Source organism: Typopeltis vanoorti, chromosome 16 (assembly GCF_054136105.1).
Source record: "Typopeltis vanoorti isolate ZY-2024b chromosome 16, IOZ_Tvanoo_1.0, whole genome shotgun sequence".
NCBI lineage: Eukaryota > Metazoa > Arthropoda > Arachnida > Uropygi > Thelyphonidae > Typopeltis > Typopeltis vanoorti.
Window position 1 is genome coordinate 86311650 of NC_143564.1, and position 20439 is coordinate 86332088.

General features: G+C 34.4%; 1 protein-coding gene across 1 annotated transcript in view; it reads left to right on the plus strand.

Moving 5' to 3' along the window:
• LOC150098172 (elongation factor-like GTPase 1) overlaps positions 1-20439 on the plus strand; it is a 451514-nt gene that overhangs the window by 103721 nt on the left and 327354 nt on the right. The window contains exons 6-8 of the mRNA XM_090406579.1: positions 8511-8648; positions 8749-8805; positions 13105-13146. Of these exons, the coding sequence (XP_090262705.1) occupies positions 8511-8648; positions 8749-8805; positions 13105-13146 (237 nt within the window). The remainder of the gene's footprint in view (positions 1-8510; positions 8649-8748; positions 8806-13104; positions 13147-20439) is intronic.

Below are 20439 nucleotides of genomic sequence, written 5' to 3' on the forward strand. Positions count from 1 at the left end.
ATGCTGATCTGTCTGTCTGTCCAAAGTACGCCAGCTTACAAGAACAGGGTACTTTGTAAACTCCAGGCAGAGAGAGAAAGGAGGAAGCTGATCTTTCGTAGAATGGATAAGGGTAGCATGTTTGCGGTAGAGCTTATATGCTGTGTGCAGATTGTGCTTTTTTAGTATCTTGGCTATTTTTTCCGATGTGCCACGGATGTAGGATGCAGTGATGGCATTTTTAAAATCTTGTTGACGAGAAGGGCGGGGAAAGGGGGAGGACCTGATTATTTTTTTTGATACTGTGTTCACTGTAGCCATTGGAGAGGAAAGTTCTGTGTATGTGGTTAAGCTCGGTAGTGAGGGCGGTTCCACTGGAACAAAGATTGTGGGCTCTCTTGATATGCAGATATCTCCTTAATTAGTAGTATTTATTATGTTAAATCCTGAATAAAGAATTTACTTGTAAAGCTCTTCATTCAGGATCTAACAATATACGTGTGTATGCAGAAGGCATAGCTGGAGGAGGGGGCGGTCTGCCCTGGGCGGCACTTTGAACTTTTTGAACTTTTACAGTTAATTCTAAAATACAATTTATTTCAAGGACTCATTTCCAAATATTGTAATACTATTACGAATTTTCCTCACAATTGCTGTAAGTGTTGCTAGTGGTGCGAGGAATTTTTCTAAATTAAAATTGATTAAGAATTAACTATATTACTATGAAATAGACTTCTCCAATGTCATAGATTTTGCTAACCGAAAAGCAAGAAAAATAGCATTATGGAATGTTGAAATTTAAGTTCATCATCATCAAATTCCTGCCATGTACCCTCAACGGGTGTACAGGATATGACAGTACTACATGAAAAAAATTACATTGTTACTAACTTCCTATCTACAATTTTCCTCCAAATCAGTCTGTTACTTGTCACGACTCCAACATTATCAGATCTTCTATTTCTATCATCTAAGGCACTTTGTACCGTATCAATCCACCAATATCTTGGTCTTCCTCTGGGTCGTTTTCCTGCCAACCTGGCAGAGAACACTTGTTTTGCTAATCTTTCCTCTCCCATTCTATTTAAGTGACCATACCACCTGAGATTAGCTCTGCTAATGCATTCCTGGATGCTGACAATGTCAAGTTCTTTCCTAATATCCTCATTTTTAATATGATATTGCCATTGATGCCATCTGTTCACGCCTCTAATCTTTCTCAGGACTCTCATATCTGCGGTCTCTAGTCTTTGGTCAAGTGTTTTACTTCTGACCCAGCTCTCAGATCCATAAGTTAAAACTGGTTTGAACACTGTCTTGTATACAGCTAATTTAGTGTTCCGACTAATTTCTCTCTTATTCCATATGAATTTATTCAAATGACTTCCCACCATACCAGCTTTGCTGATTCTGTTGTCTATTTCTATATTTAATTTACCATCTTCAGTAAAAATTGTGCCTAAATAGCTGAAATGTTTTACTTGTTCCACAGGTTCTCCATTCACAACACAGTTGACATTTTCAATGATTCTGCCTATTTTCCTTGTCTTTGTCTTTTTATTGCTGACCTTCATACCATATCTATTACAACAGCTATTCAATTTAGTTAGAGAATCTTGCAGACTTGTAGCAGATTTATTTAGAAGTATAACATCATCCGCATAAAGCAAAGAGCTGACATTAACATCTCCAATTTTGATATCAGGTTTAATACCACTTTCCTTCATAATGTGATCCATATAGATAATGAATAACAGAGGGGATAATGTACATCTTTGTCTCACACCAGATTTAACATTAAACCATCTTCCTGTACTTCCTTCAATTCTAACTGCTGACTTACAACTCAAATAAAGACTAAGTATTGCTTGATATAATGTCCCATTGACACCATATAACTGCAGCGTATTGAATAGCTTCTCTCTTGGCACCTTGTCATATGCCTTTTCCAAATCGACAAAACTTAAATACAGATCTTTGTTATATTCCCATGCTTTCTCGACTATTTGTCGTAAAGTGAAGATCTGATCCTGACAGCCTCTATTTGGCCTGAATCCAGCTTGTTCTTCACCAAGCTTTTCTTCCACAATTCTTCTCAACTGTTTCTCAAGTATACTTGCATAGATCTTGCCAGGAACACTCAGCAGGGAAATAACTCTTTAATTCTCACATTCAGTTTTATTTCCCTTTTTGTATATGGGTACTATGAGAGCTCTACTCCAATCATTGGGAATTCGTCCCTCTGTCCAGGCTTTCTGAACTATGTAGTGCAGCCACTGTAAGACTTTTATACCACCATACTTCAGCATTTCTGGTCGAATATCATCTACTCTTGCTGCCTTTCCACATTTCAAGCCTTTGATGGCCTTTTCTGTTTCAAGTATGGATATGTATTCCTGACTGTATGCCTGGTCAGTGTTTTTTTATCACTGTGCTGTCATCACTGCTTGTTTCATTTAGCAGTTTTTCAAAATAATTACTCCATACTTCAAGGATATCTTTTTCTCCTGTTTTTATGTCACCTTTATCATCTCTAACTCCTTTTACAGCACTCTTTCCTCCATTCCTAAGCTTCTTCAACAACCTCCAGAATATTTTCCCACCTTCTTGATATTTATTTTCTATATTCTTGCCAAAGTCCTCCCATGACTTGTTTAGCTAGTTTTACACACTGTTTAGCTTTCTTACATTTGTCTCTGTATTCTGTAAGAGTAAAAGCTGACTTATTTGCCAGGAACTTTTGATATGCTTTCTTCTTTTCCTTCACTGCCTCTTTAACTTCCTGTGTCCACCAGGGAGTTCTGATTTTTTTATCCTTGCACGCAACCTCACGATATGCCTCTCTGGCAAAATCAATCAATGTTTTCTTCAGAGTTTGCCACTGAATCTCCAAGGTTTGATTCCTGTTCTCAAACTCTTTCATTTTCTTTTCAATAATCTTTGTGTATTTTAGTCTACAGTTCACATCTGAGAGCTGCTCAACTTTTATTCGCTTTAAAACTTTCTTACATGTTATTCTTTTCAATAAGAAATTCAATTTTATCCTGCTCAAGACTAAATAGTGATCACTTCCAATTTCAAATCCTCTGTACACTCTGGTGTCCTGCACCAGGGAGAAAACATCACTATCAACAATAACATAGTCAATGAGACTTTTCTTATTCCTAGCCTCTTCTCTCCATGTGAATTTGTGCACATTTTTATGTTGGAACATGGTGTTAGTAATAACCAGTCCATGTCCTGAGCAGAAATCCAACAGATATTTGCCATTATTATTAGCTTTGCTCTTTTCTCCAAATTTTCCCAAAATATTTTTGTATGTCTTACAATCATTTCCTACTCTGCTATTTAGATCCCCAACAAGGACCAACTTTTCCTTTTTCATTGTGTCAGCTGCTTTTTCTAAAGCGTCAAAAAATTCCTCCACTTCTACCTTAGTAGAACCTTCTGTGGGACTATAGGCACAAATAAGTCTCATTGTCCAGTTCCCCATTCTCATATTTGCCCACATGACTCTACTTGAGACTGACTGCCATTCAAGAAGATTAGCCTCGTATTTTGTGTTGAATACTATGGCTACTCCTTCTTTTCCTTGATTGTCATTGCCTGAATATAACATATCGTATTTATTGCTCAGAAAGATCTCACCAGTTTTGGTCTTTTTTGTTTCAGTCACCCCTATTATGTCGATCTGGTACTTATCTAATTCTTTGGCTAGCTCCATTTCTTTGCCATTCAGGCTTCTTACGTTGATAGTACCAATCTTTAACTCTGGTGATGTTGAGTTGGGGTTTGTTTTCAGATTTGTTCCAGTAGCTGACTTTTCACTGTTCTCCCTGGTTCCCTGGTGAAAAAACAACGAGGGCCTTGTTTAACCGGGCGACGCCCCATCCGGCATGAAATTTTGTCATGTTGTACCATCATTTTTTATTTTGGTTTAACAAATAAGAATACAATTTGGTCGGCTAAATCCCAAATTGCCAGCCCATCCTCGTTCGTTCAGTATCAAAGTAGATACCCAACAGGGTGCACCATGAGAAGTGAGGATTGGAAATTAGGTCAGAAGCCCTGGTCGGTTCTCGGCATTTCTTTAAAGGCTATGTGGAGGTCTCCTCTCAGTTATACAGCTTTGACCCTTAAGCACCCCATTTATTATATTAAAGAAGAATTATTAATTTGACATATCTGTATGTTTTTAAGATACAGATGACATAGTATTTGTTACAGGACTAGATTGAGCTGAGATGGTATATCATTTCAAGAAGTGTTGAAGATGAAGAACCAGGTGCTGAGCTTTGAATTATTTATCAACAACTGAAAAAAAAAAAAGAAGTAAGCAAGGTATGAATTTAAAATTTTAAATTCATATTGTGTGTGTGGTGTGTGTGTTTTGGCTATTTGATAAATATTTCTCTACCACCTATTGGTTCTTCAGCTCATTCAAATCCTGTACCAAGTATTATGTCATCCTTGCCTTTGAAAAATACATTCACAGGTCTGTCAAATTAATAATCCTACTTAAATATAATAAATCTCATTTAATTTAAATCTTATTTTTGGTCTAAGTCAGATATAGGGGCAGCTTCATCATCAAAAATAGCTTGGCTTTTCTAGGTTAAAATCACAACATTTTACCATTAAGGCATTTAAGTTAATATTAAGGATTTTTTTCAGTGAAGAAACATTTTAATCAGGATGATTTAGGCATACAGATTCCAATATATGTATATACAAAACTTCATTTTAATGGTATTATAACACCAAACTATATTATAAAAGGAGGTTTTCTTAAATGTTTTATATTTCGAGTGATTTCAAACCATAATGGTCAGAGCAAAACAACATGAAAATATACTCTAATATACTCTAAAACACTAATTTTCTAAGGAAGAAATGCACCAAAAACAGATAAAAATCATAAATGTGCAAAAACACCAACTGCCCTAACCACTCATGATGTGGTGCCTCAAACCCAAGTGTTCTTTATGTATATACTCGCATAAAACTTTTTTTTAATAGATGATTTCCAATGACAAGATACACGGATTGACAAAGATTTTCTTGGATTTCTTAAAAATAAAATTCAAAATAAAATAAAGTTTGAGGTGTGTTATGTATTTTACAAATGCATACATAATTTATGCTACATCCAGAAGAATCATCTCATCTTCATTATACCCTCTTTTATCTTGTGGTGTCGAGGGTTTATTAATCATCAGACCTCAAACCGTTCACAGGATAAGGTGGGCAGCCTACACCCCGGTGTATCCCCTGTCTTGTAGTGTTGAGTTCTCAAGGCCGGTTTGCCTGCTTTGCAGGATGAAAAACCCCAGGATAAACTGGGGGAAAAACCCTACTATCCACTCCCAAGACCGGCTGGTGATGGGAGTGGATAGTAGACATGGTTGCGAAGCGCACGGCCACTAGGCTAACTGCACGGATAAATGATGTGTTGCCTCAAACCCAGAAGAATCATCTAATTATACATAATAGGATCAAATGAATTTGAACCTATTATGAATGATTATTGCTTAAATTAAGGCGTTACTAATAAACAGGTTATCAGTCTAAATTTGAAATTTCTGTGATTTTGAAATTCATGTCAAACTTTCACATGTTATGCGACGAGGAAAAAACTATATTTAGTGTCAATTCTACTAGTTCCATGAATTGATAAGCTCATTTCGTCAAGAGATTAAAAATGTTGTGCAAAAGATTTCAAAACTAGAGAATGAAAACAAAATATTGGGAACTGAAAGAATACAACGGATTTAAAAAATTACATAAACTAAACAGTGTATGCACATGTAGGAAAGGAGAACTGTTTGATGCTATCACATTCTTTAACATTATGATTATCATATCCCATATCCTGTAATGTCAGATTTTTAATAAATGAAGACAAAACCTGGTGTAATATTAAGCCATAGTTTTTATTGCAAAGATTAGAGGTGTAGCATTTCAGAAGCTTCTTTAAATGTTTATTATGAAACTGTTATGTTTGATACAAAGACTAAACTACTAGCAAGGAATATCCCAAAAATAGCAGTGGCAGCTCTTAAAAAATGACATAACATTGTAATAATCTAAATAGATAAAGGAAATGCATCAGTTGTCATGGACTCTGAAAAATACACAACAAAAATGAATAGCCTACTGATAATAACACCTACTCCACTCTCGATTCGCATCCCACATGTGATACACATAAAATAGTTGACTAGATGAAAAGAAACGAAAGATCTGGCTGGAAGAAATAATTTTAAAAAAAATTTCTTCTTTCAAAAACATCCTTTGGTTTCTAGAATTTATGGAGCCTCAAAAATTTGCGTATATGAGAAGTACATTTACAACTCATCTTAGATGCCAGAGACTCTCCAATCTGGTAAAATCTCTCTCTCAACTGGTAATACCACACATTAAAAAAACAGAATTGCACTTAAAAAAAAACAGTTTAACTTTATTGAAAGAAATGGAAGATTTAGTATTAGAACCATTGGATATTCTAGCAAGCCTAGATTTATCAGCCTTTTGACATATATCCCCAAAGATGGAACATTGGATCTTCTTTGAAACTTTTTCCTCTGAAACACTTCTTCTGTTTAGACATTGCATGGATTTTTTTATTATTATTATTTTTTAATGCTCCAGGATACTTACTGAGAGCAAACATGAAGCCTCGCAGTGTGCTCACTTCTATCACCAGCTTTAGCAAACTTATTTGTGGAAGAAAACCTTTTAAAAAAATTAGCCTGGCTGTGTCAGTGACATTTTTATCATTTGAATAAGAATATATGAGGATTTGGAACATTTCAAAAAATATTTTAATGGCCTACATCCCATTACAAAATTCTTGTTTGAACTTCAGAACTCCAGAGGGTTATCTTTTGTGGACGTGGATATTCTCCTAAAAGTATCTAAAAAAAAAAAAAAACTAATTTCTCATTGTACAGAAATCCTGTCACTACTTGTAGATTCTTGCATGCTTCTTCTCATCTCTCACTCCTTACAGAAGATAGGTATGATTAAAATATACTGAGAGACAGAATATCTCTAGCACTTTTGATAAACAAAACAAAGAACTTTGTTACCTCAAGCATACTACCGTATCCCTTAATGGGTATGGACTCAATATAATCAGAGTTTTAGAAACCTCACCTAAAATGTCAGCTGACATTTAAGAATTCAAAGGTGCAATAATCTTCACTGTATTTGTAATGTCACCAACATAATTGCTTCTTTGAACTTCTCTCCACATCTAAACTGGGAGGGATCTAACAATTCACTACTCTAGTGGCATTTGCTGTGCTGACAAGGAGGATTCCAGAGAGATCCATATGTCATAGATGTTGAAAGAAACAGCAACACCAGTGTGGATTGGCCTTTCACACAACCAATGTCAACAACCCAGTACTCTGTCAGAAAACAGAAATGCCTTATACTGAATGTAACTGTTTTCTTAAAAAAAAAAAAAAATTCAGGAAGGCCTCTTAGATGCTTCACACTCCTACTGTGCAATAAAAACCAGGACTTAATGCTGTACCAAGTTTGGTCTTCATTCATCAAAAATCGGACATCTGCAGACCTGGAATATGGTGTGCACTTTATTAAAGAATGTGACAGTATCGGCTAGTTCTCCTTTTCTTCACTTATGCATTGTTTTATTTAAATAATTTTTTAATCCATTGTATTCTCTCATTTCTAGTGAAATGAGAGAATACTTCTTGTGCAAAATATAATCTCCTGATGAAGTGAGTCTATCAACTAAAAGCTAGTAGAATTTGCAATAAATATAATTTTTTACTCCTCGCATAATGTGGTCCTTATACAGAAAGGTAGGCATATGGGTTATCAATTTATTAAATCAGCAGCCAACAAATTATGAAATAAATGCATTATCCAAAGATTGTTTATTTGAAAATCATTCAAAAAATACCTTCCCCTTCTTTGTGATTAACATAAAAGCATTAGAGGATGGCATGTGAATGAATCCAATAGATATATATATATATATACACACACACACAGATATATGCTGAAAAATTACTTAGACATCTAAGTGTGTGTGTGGGGGGGGGGGAGTTTGTCTTCACCTGTAATAAATCACACTAAATAGATAGAGTACTGCTTGAATGTTTGTTCAGATATACCAGTAGAGCTCACATCAAGAGCTTTTAAGGGATTATGTTGAATTTTAAATTTTTACACATTTCCTTGTAATAGAAATCGTGTTGTTTTTATATTTAAGGGTTTATTCAAGTCTGAAACCTTAGAGTTCGTTTTTTGATGGGTCTGTACATAATATTTTTACTTGAAACTTTTAAATCTGAAACTGCTCCATAGATGGATAATTTTTTCCTTACTATATTAATCAAGCTGTTCACAGTAAAATTTATAGAAATACATGTGTTTAATATGCTATTAAACATGGTTTTCATTATAATTTTCTTCTATATTTTATTAGTATTGTATGCTATGTATTTGCTGTGCATTTTATCTACATTTACAGCCCTTACATTTTTGTTTAATAGACAAAAGTAGCTCTTCGGCAAGCATGGATGGAAAACATTCAGCCTGTACTAGTATTGAATAAAATAGATCGTCTCATTCTTGAGAGGAAGTTAACTCCCTTTGATGCTCATGTGCATCTTAAACAAGTTTTAGAACAGGTATTTGTGTTTAAGAGATTGTAAATATATCCTTAGGATTATGGTGTCATGTTATTTTAATATATTTTTCATTTTGTTACCTAAGTTTTTTTTATTTTAGATAAATGCTGTAATGGGAGAACTCTTTACAACTGACATTATGGAAAGGTCACAAAATGTAAGTTAATTTGATCCATTCTTTTGCATTATATGTACATAATTGTTTTATGCTTTTCTCTTCATGCATATTGTCCAGACATGTGCAAACAGTAATTCCTGCTTAATGTTAATTCTTGACTGTAGTAGAGATGACATAGCCATCACTACACAGATAAAGACTGTCTAATCAATGAAGAAATAATGACATTGAAGATATTTTCATATACAGTTAGGCTTCAACTTATAATCCCTCATACTTGCAATGCCCATTTCATTAAAACATTCACTAAATACCACTCCACTCCTGTAGCCCATCCACCAGTTATTGCTGTCATCAAGACATGCTATTTAAGAAATTCTCTTGCTCAGGCTTTTGCTTATATGGGGGTGAGAAAAACCCTCAGAAAACTTTTAGAAGGTATGTAATATATATTATACAAAGAATGTGAATGTGGCATGGAGGGAGAAGACAGCAGAGTTATATATGAATGGTATTTAGAAGTAGATGGAAATGTATATTCAATATATTCACAGGATTCGAACAAAGGCAAAGCCTTACAAGAGGGTGGGTGACAAGATAGTGCTGCTAGCTTAAGAGTTAGAGGTTGACAATTTGGCGGAATTTGTGGAAGAAAAGCTCTCCCTTCAAAACCTTATAGGAGAGCTTTTCTTCCATAGATTTCACCATGAAAACCTTATAATGTTAGAAGCACAGTGAGTTATAGAAGAAGAAACCAAGTACCAAAAAAAAAAATTGTACAGTGAAAAAATTTGCAGAGCCATTCATTTCCTCAAACAATTGAAGTGCACTTGAATTATTTTATGAAATGAATCTCAACATTAAGATATTTAGGAAAGTAGACAGCTTGATGCATAAGCTGCATCAAGCTTGCTATATAGAAAAATATATGCAGAAAAGAAAATGCAAACTGTGCAAACTAAGTTGGATGTAATGTACAAACTTTTAAAGAGGTTCATTCCTGCTCTCACCTCACCTCCCCCCCTTCCTCAATGAGCTAAATCTTCCACAAGTTGTGCATCTGGTGAACCTCCTCAGAATACTGTGTTGCAGTTCCCTGGAATTTGTTATTGATGACTCTAGCCTCCCTTACCTCCTCCAATGAATAATTTGATTACTAAGGCAACTGCTTTGAAGAATTAATTCTTGCTCCATGTGTTTCCACTTGATTATGTTATTCATAAGTGCACAGGCACACTGTAAATTCACATTTCATTATTTATTTCAGCACTATATGCAGTAATTTTATTATAATTTGTATGTTGTATTAATTCATTATAAATACACTAAAAATATAACAAACAGCCTACACATTTTAGCATTCAGGCATGTTAATTGTCAACATATGGTTAATATATGATTTCCGACTTATGACATTTTCTTCTAATGACTGGACTGGTACAGAACCCTGTCATAAATCATGGATTGACTGTGTTTCCATTAATTAGGTGTAAAACAGTAGCTTACAGGTTCCATCCAAATAATAGAGCAACAAAGTAGTTAATAACTAGAAAACAACTTCTTAGAAATGGACTTGTTCACACATTATCTCCAACTTATTCAGGTATAATGCTGCACATCATTTCCTAGATGTTAAACTCCCTACAAACAGTTATGTCGTCCCTTGGTATTCATAAACAGAATACCTGGTAGCAATGCATTGTAAAAATACACAACTTCAGACTTCTTGGCAGGTATTGAATTGAGAATCATCACCAGAATGCTAACAAGAATGTTAAATATTTGGTTCCCAATTTTGGCTACTATCCTTCTTTCCGCGTTGTGCTGAGAAAGTCACAGTAAACTGAGAAATGGAATAATAGATGGAGAATGGTGAGATTAGGAACAATCTAACACATCATAGTACAGTATTTCTTATCCCATTGTTCTGCTGTCATAACAGTGAGAACAGAGTAGCGGGTTAAGGAACAGTCCAGCACACTCGCAATATGCACTTCTGTTTTTATCCCCTACTCCCTCTTATATTTCTAATCATATTATTTATTATTATTACATTGGCATCTCCATGTAGTCTGAAGATTCATTATGGAAGGCAACTATGCTAACTGTCATTCAGATACTTCTCCTTAAATACTTCTCTTGGAAAAGACAATCACAACCACTTCTAGAAACACATTTCACTCATTTACTATTCTTCACATAGAAAAAAATCTACTAATTATGCCCTTGCTAACCACAATTTTCCAGAATCATATCAAGCCTTTATAAAGAGAAACAATAACCTCTTTATTTCCTGCTTGTCAGCATGTTTCTTAACATCTGAGTGATCCTTTAGCTATTTCTCCATCTTTGCAATATATATATATATATATATATATATATATATATATATATATATCCTCTGAACTTCAACTCTCTATCCAGTATTACTCCTAAATCCTTAGCCTCATCAGTTCCTTGCAGTGCAGTTGCTTCTATGTAATACACTGCTTGTACTTTTTTTCATCTCAGAGAGCATAACTTTGCACTTTGATATGCTGAACTAACAGCCATTATCCTTCTAGTATTCTCTCTACATAATGTTTGTTAATTATTCCTCTTCTCAGTTTAGCATCATCACCAAATATCTGGATATTCCTACCCAAGTCATTCCCATTATCATTAATAAAAAAAATAAAACTGGCAGGAACCATACATAAACAAAGGAAATGGCTAGAAGTAGAACAAAGAACATCGCATGAAATAACAAACAAAATGTCATGCAATCATACATTGATTCAAGAACCCAAAGGATTGGTGGGAACCAGACAAAGAATACAAAACGACTTGAAAAACTACAAACGTAAATAATAATTGGAGATATGAGAAAGAACTAAGAGTATGACATCGTAAAAATGAAAACGTAGAATTAATCTTTAAATTTTGAAATGTTATTTAGCATAAATATAAATACCTAAAATCCAAGAAACGAACACAATATGTTCATATTATACCATTAAAATTCAGAATTTAGTTTAATAATCAAATTCTGAATCAGAATAGTTTTGCACTTTATGGAGATAAAGAATCTTTCAGACACAATATGTTGTTACTGACACAAACATCACAACTTTTAATTGAACTTCAAATTAAATGGTTGAGGGTTCCTTATCTTCTAATGATGCAATTAATGCTGGGGTTCCACATGGCTCTGTTCTCTCATCTGTCCTCTTACTTCATTACATAACTGACCTTCTCCAATGACTGTCAGTTCAATACAATACACATCTTTGCTAATGATAGCATCCCCCACTCCTCATTTAATAAACCTTGTACTACACAAATCACCATAACCTCCAGAACAAAAATTCTACTACCCTAAATTGTTATCTCCAAACCATTCTTCAATGAAGTTTGAATAACACTGTCAGTTTCATTGCTAGCAAAACACAGGCTTGCCTTATCTCTCACAAAAAAAGAAGTGTTTTCTTCCAGTCTTATTCTGGAAAATACCCAAATCATCTAGTAATCCCAAGAAAAGATCTCTCTTGGGATTACTCCATCATCAAACCTCTCCAGTCATAAGCTCTTTAACTGTTGTTTCCTCTGCATCCAAAAAAAAAGTGGGATTTTTTTTTTGCTCAAGATGTTACTTTACTCTTAACAGTTGTTAGCCCTATACAAATCCATCTCATTTAATACTGTTCTCACATCTAGGGTGGTGCCCCTAAGAGCTCCCTTAAAATAATTGGCTATACAGAAGAGAGCAATTAGATTGATTGATGACCTATTTTTTGCACTAGGGATTATTGCAAAAAAAAAAAAAAAAATCTTCAGGCTGTAGATTGCTTTAAATATATTCCTGGTTGGATGCTATGATATTTCTTTTATAAGTTGAATTACATCATTGTTAGCACCTTGTATTCTGGGACGATTGCTTTTTGTGTTCTGAGGATACTCTTGAAATACAGTGAAATATAAGAAATTAATTTAAATATATTTGTTCTTGTAGTGTTAAATCATTAACATGAAAACATCATGCTAATGTTAACATTAATGTGGTGTTTTCGTTATGTTAGAAGGATTGCGCATTAAGAGGGTGCTGTTTTGTTAAAAGTAATTAGACATTAAACAAGTATATTGGAAAGATTCATGAGAATAGAAGTTTATTTTCACCTGATCATAATGCATATATTGGAAATTGTCATGATATGTGAAGCACAAGAGGTGAGAAGGCAATGATGTTCTTCATTGTAAACTTCTGCCATCATTTCATAAATGCGAGTTTAAGTATTAAATTTGTTGTAAGTACTTCATTTGGATTTTTGTATTAATTGTGTTTTGAAATTTTCCTTTCAGGTGAGCAAGAGAGAATCAGGAAGTGATCATTCTGCTGAAAAGGTAATACTTTTTAATATAAAATATCACAAAAGATATGAAAGGGAGTCATTCATTAATTTGTATTTGTTGTATTTTTTGAAGCAGAAATGTTGAAAGTTTTCTCTTTGAATATGTGACAAGTAATAAAAATGCACTATTTTTCTTTTCAAATTATTCTCTCTCTCTCTCTCTCTATATATATATATATATACACACACACACACACACAGTTAATTCTCTTTTTACATGATTTCAAAATAGCACAGTTTAGAAAACAAAAGCAGTTCTATTTTTACACTGTATATTTTGATTTAACACTGTTCAAGTGGTGCTTATTTTTAAAATTTCTGTTTGAATTCAGTTCTGTTAAAAAGAGTATTTCCATTATAATTATCATTTTCTAGTATGGTACATATGTACTTAAACTTGAATTTTGAGGATTTCCCCCTTGATGTTTTAAATATCAGGGATTACTCTACGCTACAGAAATTTTGTTGGTTAACCAACAAATCTATTGAACAACGTATAGAGGAGGAGCATAAGAGAGACATCTCCTATAAAAGATCACGTGCAACTGCGTTGTCCAGTCATGCTCTTTTTTCAAACAATACTAATGATGATCTCCAAAGTCACTCAGAAAATATTTTTCGCTGTGGTGATGAGTTTTCGAAAGAAAAATTGTAGAATCCAGGGAAATCATCCTGAATCCTGAACACTTAAACAGTAATTTAAGTTATAACATCCCAGATAGCCATACTGCAGTTATTCAATATTGGCGTCCATGAGAGCCTGCACGCACACATGCAATAAACAATAGTGCACCAGTTAGAACAACTTAAAAAATACAATGTTTTTTATTTCAATTATGTGTTGCAATTTTTACCTGTAATTCCCAGTTTTTTAGATACTTCAATGTTTATTACTATTCTCTTCCTTTAATGAATACCTGATGAATTATTATTCATCAGGTATTCATTAAAATTTTATAAGTTATCTCGGGTAAGGTAGTACAACACCGGGCCACTGAAGAGAACTCAATAAAGGTCAAAACTAGTCTGGGTAGTGGCCCTTCCCTTAATGCATAACATTATACATATCTGCAAGAAGATGTGTTTTGCATTATGGGAGATACTGAGATACGAGTGATGTTAGCTTGGTCCACTTTTGCTACGAGTTGCCCGGTGTTGTACTACCTTATCCCATTCCTGAAGATATTTTCAAGCGCAAACTTTGCTCACACTTGGATAAATGATTAAACTAAATTTATTACAGTCTAACCAAGTGAAAAATAAACTTTCAACATCTTTCTCTAAATCCAGAGTAATTTAATAAAAAGGTGGCACACCTTTTGGCAACTCCTATAGGTAAAGATGACCTCGCCATTGCTTCTGCCTGGTATCTCTACTTCTGGGCCTGGCTCCCACTGAAGATACCTCAATAAAGTTCAAAACTAGTCTGTGTAGTGGCCCTTCCTTTAATGCATAACATTATACATATCCGCAAGGAGATGTGTTTTGCATTATGGGAGATACTGAGATAGGAGTGATGTTATCTTGCTCCACCTTTGCTGTGAGTTTCCCAGTGTTGTACCACCTTACCCTAGTCCTGAAGATAATACTTTCAGGTGCAAACTTTGTTTGCTCACACTTGGATAAAGGATTTAGCTAAATTTATTATAGTCTAACCAGGTGAAAAATAAACTTCCAAATTGAGAAGTTGGTTTAAAAAGCCCTTATATTTATCGTTTGATGCAAAATGCTTGCATAAAGCTGGGTAATTTCTCCACAAAGCAAGAGCCATTCATAAACTGCAAGCTGCCCATCCTTGTCCAAACACACGGTCGATCTTTAAAATTTTGATACCAAGGTCTTTTGCAATCGTATTTAATTTTTGTTGATTTTTTGGTGATTGATGATAAAAAGCATATAATTTATCTATAAATATTTCAAAATGATTTATTTCTTTAATGTTTTTTATTGAATCGTCTAATGCTATGTGTAAACGATGAGCACAATGCCAAATCACAACGCTGGTAAATTTTTGTAGAAGTTTCATTGCAACACCTGATTTGTTTCCTAACATTACACTAGCTCCATCAGAACAAAATGCAAAGAAATGAATTTTGATATAGTTATCATAAAATCCATATGAATTTAAAGTAGCAATTATAGTAGCATGTATATATTCCACTGTGGTATTTTCTAGTTCTACAAGATTTTTAAACAAGAAAAACAAGGGACTCGCAAACTCCAACTACCTGTTCACAATCGCCCTCCCCCCAAATCCAACTCATTAGTTTCCTGCAATTCACTTCCATTAATATAGTGCATGGATTATGATCTCTTTTTCCCAGTTTTGCATCATCAGCAACAACTGAATATTTTCTCTCAAATCATTTCCTATATCATTGATGTATGAATTAAACAACAGAGAACCAAGTACTGAGCCCTGTGGTACACAGAACTTAGTATTAGTGGTACTAGTCACCTGCTTTCTCAGGGACTCAACTCCTCCATAAGCCACTCTTTGATATCTGTTCAGCAGTATCACTGAGTAGCCTTATCCAACTCCATTGTCACTTTATTATAAAAAGTAAGCATATTACTGATGCAAGCATTTTCCTTCATAAAACCATGTTACCCCTAATCTTTTACCAATTTCTCCAATACTTTAACTAGGAATGTGCTGAACCATGACTTTGCTAAAGCACCAAATACTGAATATTCAGTTTGAAATTTGGCCAAAGCACCGAAAACCTTTGCTGAAGCATACTAAATTAAACTTTATAAACAAATGTTTTGGGGGTAAAAAATATTCTAATTAAAAGTTGATAAAAAAAAATGTTAGTCGTGTGTGTGTGTGCGTGCATGCACATATATATATATATATTTTTTTTTTTTTTTTTTTTTTTGTTCAAAACATTTGTTTATAAAATTTAATTTAGTATACTTTGCTAAATATTTGGTGCTATGGTCAAATTGCAGAATGAAGAAAGATTAAAAATATCTGTAATAATACTTCACCTAACCATATGAAAACGCAAAAATAAAAACAAATGATCCTCATTTCCCAGTTGAATACACACACACACACACACACATACTCATGTATATTTGATGCCAGGTGGCATATAAAACAATTTAGCTCCAAAGCTAAGTTGTTTAGCTTTAAAAATATAGCGTTATCAGTTAAAAAATTGTGTTAGACTATATTGTGGAGTTAATTAGTTTAAGTTAAAAGTTTTCTTTTAAATATTGTTAATTTAGTCTTTTGCATGATAAGTGCAAAAGGCTTTGCACTTACCATGCAAAGCAGTAGTGGTTTGAAAGCGATAGTGGTGGGAAAATGTGCTGAAAAGGCTATGAGAGCAAGGATCAAAAGTGTGTCTCAGGTCATGAGATTGAAGTAGTGGATGGAACTCAGAATAATTGAAAGTGTGATGTAATGCCAAATAGGATTGAGATTAAATGTGACACATTTGAGAGGGAGAGAGTAAATGTGTTGAACAAAAGAATAGTATGACTTATGTAAAGAATGAAGAGTTGGCTGCAATGAGGGAAATAGCTCGGTTGCACAGAGTGATATACCGGGCAAAGTTAGAGCTGGAGCGAATGTAGAAATGTCTGGTAAGTGAGTCAGCTGATAACGGGGAAAAAGTGCGAGATAAGGGAAATGAGGGCTTGACCAAAAGAGAGAGAGAGATAGAAAAATCAAGGAGCAAGTGTTGTATGGTGATTCAATCATGAAAGGTGTGATCAACAAGAGATTGACAAAATTGTGCTTTCCAGGTGTGAAAATTAATGATGTCAGTGAGGCTATTAGAGCACAAAAGAGTAGGGCAAAAGAAATGATTGTAGTGGCTGGAATGAATGATTTAAAAGGAGAAAAGTATGGCATGAGAGAGGATATGAAAAAATTACTGGATGTAGCAAAAGAAAATAGTGAGAGAGTTAAGATAGAGAGTCTGTTGCTGCGGTATGATAGAGTAGAGCTGAGAAGAGTGTTTGCATATGAATGGATTTGGTGTTCAGAGACTGGAAAATGTGTTGTTGAATGAAGTGAAAGTGGATATGCAGAATCAAGGAAATTAGATCTTTTGGGGGGGGGGGGCTGTTGAGTGGATATACAGACATCAGTGAGGCAGCTGAGTATAAGAATGTGTATAATATACCTAAGGGGATTTTCCACTTTATGTACACTAATGCTAGGAACATTCGGAACAAGCAGGAGGAGTTTTTGGCATTGGTTGGCTCATCTTGGCCAGAGGTTATTGGCATTAGTGGCACATGGGTAACAGAAGATAATATAGTTAGTGAGATAGAATGTGAAGGAAATAGTATGTTCAGGGAGGATAGAGAGAAAAGAATGGGGGGGAGTCTTATTGATGATAGCCAATGTACTGTAACCAAAGAGAGTAGAAGTTCAACTGCAGAATTTTGGATGATTTCAACTATGGGAACATAGATTTAAAGAAGGAGGAGAGGACACATGGGAGGAAGGAAATGAAATTTATGCCATTACCATGGGATAATTATCTGAGACAGCATGTGATGAAATATACTAGGAGTTTGAGAGTGCTGGATCTAGCAATTGCATCTGAGAATTTGCCTATAACAAATATGACCACATACCCACTGATTGGTGAGAGTGATCATATGGTCTTAACCTGGGTGGTGGCTTAATGTGTAGAATTTTCAGTTAAGATGGGATATATGTTAATGTGTAGAATTTTCAGTTAAGATGGGATATATGTGACAAGCTTAGGAAGTTACTTGGATCAGTGTCATGGCATGTAAAACTGCAAAGACTGGATGTTGATAGTGCATGGGAAGTGGTAAAAGAGTGTTTCAAGGAGGTAATGGCAGACTGTATACCTAGAATCAGCAGGGTAAATCAAGTAAATGGATAAATATCATCATGCAAAAAAAGAAACAATTGTGGAGGGAATTTGAGTTGAAAGGTGACATGTGAGCAGTACAAGGCACAAGCCAGAAGGGTAACTAATATCGTAAGAAAGGCAAAAGCAGATTATGAAAGGAAGTTAACAATGCAGGTTAAAGAGAATCCCAAATATTTCTTTCGATATGTTGCAAGTAAAAGAAATAATGTATACGGCAGAATGATTTTAATGAATGCCATTGGATGGGAGGTAATTGAATCAGTCAAAATAGTAGAATTACGAAGTGAACACTTTGCAAGAGTATATCATCCAGGTGGTGATATTGCAGGAATGAGAGAGACAAATGCTTATACGGAAACTGAGGTACATGAAATGGTGGTGCATAAATATTACAGAGCCTTAATGTGAATACAACTGTGAGATTGGTTGGTATACCACCTCGAGTTTTACGTGAAGCCGTGAGGGAATCATCAGTGCATTTGACCATATTGTTTAATCTAAGTCTCAGCTCTGGGTTAGTCTTGAGGGGATGGAAAAAGGGGGAAATAGTTCCATTGCATAAAGGGAGGCTCCAAGACTGATATTGCAAATTACTGACTGATCAGCATATCAGGAGTTGTTGTGAAAGTACTAGAGAAAGAAGTTGGTGAAGAGCAAAATGCAGGGATGGGTAAATGGAATACTGTATAGGGGGCAGCATGGTTTTGTGAAAGATAGGTCATGCCTCAGTAACTTGCTCACATTTTATAATACAGTGTCAGCTGAGTTGAATATAGGTAATTGTTTTGCAGTGATATTTTGAGGTCTGTAATGATGGAAGATGCATGCCAATATCTGTGAGTATATGTTGATTTTCAAAAGATAGAAACTTTTAATTTACCTGATTCCTTAGTTAGTCTTAGATCTAAAAATAGAAGTGGAGCATTGGATTCTAACTCATAGGTAAAATTTATCTTAGGATGTTAGTTGTTGATGTGGTCAAGGAAATTCAAAAGTGAAGGTTGTCATTTGCTCCAGATTAGAGAGAATGTCATCAACATGCCTTTCCATAATTTAGGTTTGAGATGGTATTCCTCCAGGACTTTTTTTTTTTTAATGTTTCCATGTAAAAATTCATTGAAACCTGTAAAAGAGAATTGCCCATGACTAATCCTGAGTTTTGTTTCTATTTGGAATCATTGTGAAGAGTCTGTCATTAGAGACTCCTCATTTGGGATGTTGGTAAACAGATTGACTGTATTGAATCTAGCTAAAATGTCTTTTTTTTTTTTTTTTTTTTTTTTGTCAAGAATGTTGTTGCTGGTGGTAGAGACAACAGACTGTTCAGAATTTTTAATGAAAGACATTGATTGTCCTGCCTGACCTTTTAGTAGTTTGGCCAGATGTTTAACAAGAAGATTTGTAAGAGAATCTTTCTGCCTTCAACTATTACAAAGAAAGGTATGCTTTCCTTGTGAACTTGAGGTTGTGATGTTGGGTTGATCTAAGAGCTGGTTCTTAAACTTAGGTTGTTTTCGGAAGATTTTTGGTGGGATTTTAAAGCTCTCTAGTAGGATCGTGGTCCAGTCTATGAGTTCGTGTTAAGGAGTAGTCTGATTTTCTTTTCATACGCTTCTGTGTTGAAAATGACAATAGCATTATCTTTATCTGCTGGTAGATTAGTATTTTCATATTGATTTTTAAACTTTTTTACAACTGCCCATTTCAGAGGTGTAAGATTGTCCTTCAGAGATTTTGCATAATTTACTGCAAGTGATGATTCAAACAAAGCTAATGAGTCCTCTTATAGCATCAGTTTTCATTAATAGTAGTTATTTTGAGACTTATTCTTGGACAGACTGCAAAGTTGAGGGCTTTGCTAAGAACTTACTCTGCTGTAGACAAAACATATTTTGACTCATTGACAACTTTTTTTTTTTTTCTGTTTAAAGCTGATTATGAGGTTTTAACATTTTTATTCAGCTATTAAACTTTATAATCAGTCTGATTTTGTTCCATGCATAAATTCTATCTATTTATCTGAGAATGAAAGTAGCATTTAGCCATAAAGTTGCATCCAATTTGCTTTCAAGTTCATTAACCAGATATTGTTTTCCGTCTTTTAGTATATCAAGGCATCATTTTCTATTGCCACTGCATTTGTTAAGTAGTGCTATTTTTGCTTTGTCTAGAAGTTCTGGGCATATAAAACTTCTCTTTAAAATTAACGAATTTAGGAATAAATCTATAAATTTTACTTCACTGTAGAAATACTAACCTGTTGACACCCTTTGCAATTTTCTGTAACATTTTATCCAGTTCTGTATTGCTTCTGGATGTAGGCTGGCTATATACAGAAGCATTAGATATATTTGATATATTTATCCATATATACATATGGATAAATATATCAGAATTGCACTTTATTGATGTAC